This window comes from Fukomys damarensis, unplaced genomic scaffold (genome assembly GCF_012274545.1).
Source record: "Fukomys damarensis isolate Sample0158 unplaced genomic scaffold, DMR_v1.0_HiC HiC_scaffold_22, whole genome shotgun sequence".
Lineage (NCBI taxonomy): Eukaryota > Metazoa > Chordata > Mammalia > Rodentia > Bathyergidae > Fukomys > Fukomys damarensis.
Window position 1 is genome coordinate 21,531,025 of NW_022900934.1, and position 2,205 is coordinate 21,533,229.

General features: G+C 46.3%; 1 protein-coding gene across 1 annotated transcript in view; it reads right to left on the reverse strand.

Annotated features, from left to right (window-relative positions):
- Positions 1-1,831, reverse strand: part of Ctnnbl1 (catenin beta like 1) — a 157,613-nt gene extending 155,782 nt beyond the window's left edge. Inside the window, exon 1 of the mRNA XM_010640045.3 lies at positions 1,646-1,831. Coding sequence (XP_010638347.1) covers positions 1,646-1,675 — 30 coding nt within the window. The 5' untranslated portion in view covers positions 1,676-1,831. The remainder of the gene's footprint in view (positions 1-1,645) is intronic.
- Positions 1,832-2,205: the final 374 nt, after the last annotated feature.

A 2,205-nucleotide genomic window follows, 5' to 3' on the forward strand; every position in this document is an offset into this window, starting at 1 on the left:
GGAGGGACGGGGGAGGGAGAGGAGAAGAGGGCTTTATATCTTCCTAATGCTTATAAGTTCTTTTCCATGATGTCTGGAGTCTTGTCAGTTTTTATACTATTAGCTCAGAGAATGGCACAAATACAATTGCTAATATTTATTGAATGTTCATGCTTTGATAGGCACTGTCACTCACTAACCACTTTACATTTCTCAACAGCTTCACAACAGCTCTTTGAGGTCAGTACCATCATTGCCTTCCATCTTAGAGATGAGGAAACCAAGGCATAAGCGTTTTTTCAAAGTTACAGCAGCCATTTAGTAGCAAAACAGATTCCAAGTAGCCTGGAGCTCCAGAATTATGGCTCTTGCAATCACCTATTCCTGACTGCAGAGCTGTCCAATAGAAATACAAGGCCAACTTTACTTGAACTTTATATGTATTAAATTTTAAATTTTTCTAGCAACCGCATTTAAAAACAACAGACACAGGTTTTGTTGTTGTTTCCTTAAGTGTCTTTTATGTTTCCCAGGCTGGTCCCAAACTCATAGACTGATTCTCCAGCCCAAGCCTCCCAAGTAGCTGGGCCTACAAATGCGAATCATCACACTTACCCCAAGATTGGTTTCAAATATATCTTATTTCATCCATATCCAAAATATGACCATTTAATCAACATGATCAATATGATCATGTAATCAATATAAATCTACTTTGTACTACATCTTCAATATCCATGAGATTACATTTATGATACTTCTCAACTCAGACTAGTCACTGTTCATGTGTTCAAATATAATATGTATTGCACAGTTCTCCTAAGCCTCTTTAGGAAGTCAAGAGACAGGGAAAGCTTTGGGTTGGGAGCCAGGGCACTTGAGCTCTAGTCGCAGCTTTTTAAAATTAATTATTTATTTGGTGCCGGAAATTGAACTCGGGACCTTGGCTTATGAAGCAGGCAGCGGAACCACTGAGCTAAATCCCTGGCTGCTCTAGTCCTAACTTTTACTCGTTGAGTGACCTCGGCCAAGTACTTTCTGGCCTCTGGGCCACATTTTCCTTTTCAAGGAGGACAAGAAAGTTCCTGAGAATCCATCCCAAGCCTGAATTCCAAACATCTCTCAACAACTGCAGCACAGCAACACGGGCACAGCTTTCTACGCTTTCAAATCAGCTTTTACATTCATTAGCTGGTATAGTCCTCAAACAATCCTCCCAGGTGTTTATTATTGTTTCCAATTTAGAGATTGAAACCCGATGGTCAAAAAGCGGTAAATGACTCGTCCAAACGCCACTCGGGCAGTCAGTGGGGAAGTTGGGGCCCGAATAAAAAGCGAGCAATGCAAGCCCACCACTCCTACCTCAAAATCAATGACCGGGGCGGGGCGGGGGGGATAGTTGTGAACACAGTGTAAAGCTTCTGAGGAGCTACAGGGATCAAGCCCCACAATGGAGTAAGAGAAGGTAAAGGGGCGCAGGCCGAGAGAAGGAATGAACCGAAAGGATCCAAGAGGGCTTCAGTGAGTGGAGTGAAATAAGAGGGCGGACCCCTAAGTGGCAGGAGAATTGAGGGGGCCCGGGAATGAGAGGCGAGATAAAAGTACTCTGGCCCTGCGACCGCTGTCCAGCCGAGGGACGTCCGCAGGCCCTTCCTGCCCCTCCTACCTGGTAGCTTAGAAGTTCGCCCACGTCCATGCTTCTGGCCCAGTCAACACTGGGTACCTGGTTCCCTCCACTCACGACCAAACCGCAGGCCGCTCAGGAGCTGCTCCAGCCACGCTGCCGTAAAGCGCCGTGAGCAGAACGTATGAGCCAATGGGATAAAAGTGCGCGAGACCTGAGCGCGGGCCACACTGCGGTAAAAGGCAGTGCTACCGTAAAGCGCGTTGCATTTGTGACCGTACTGCTTCCGCCTGGAGGCTGAAGAGGGCCGGGAAGAGAGCGGAAACTTGGAGGAGCGCGATTTGAGAATGGACCAAAAGGAACCAAGATTGATTGCGCGCCCCCTATATGCGGGGCGGAGTGCTGGGAGTTTCACGTGCTGTAGAAGCCTTCCAGGGACCTAGGTTCACAACTGCACTATTCGGTTCTCTACTTACCAGCCACGTTAGGCTACTGAGCGCCTAAAATATGGCTAGTACGAATAGAAATGTCATTAATGTAAATAAAATACATAGCGGATTTTAAGATTTAGACTGGTTACATGTTGAAATATTTTGGATGTA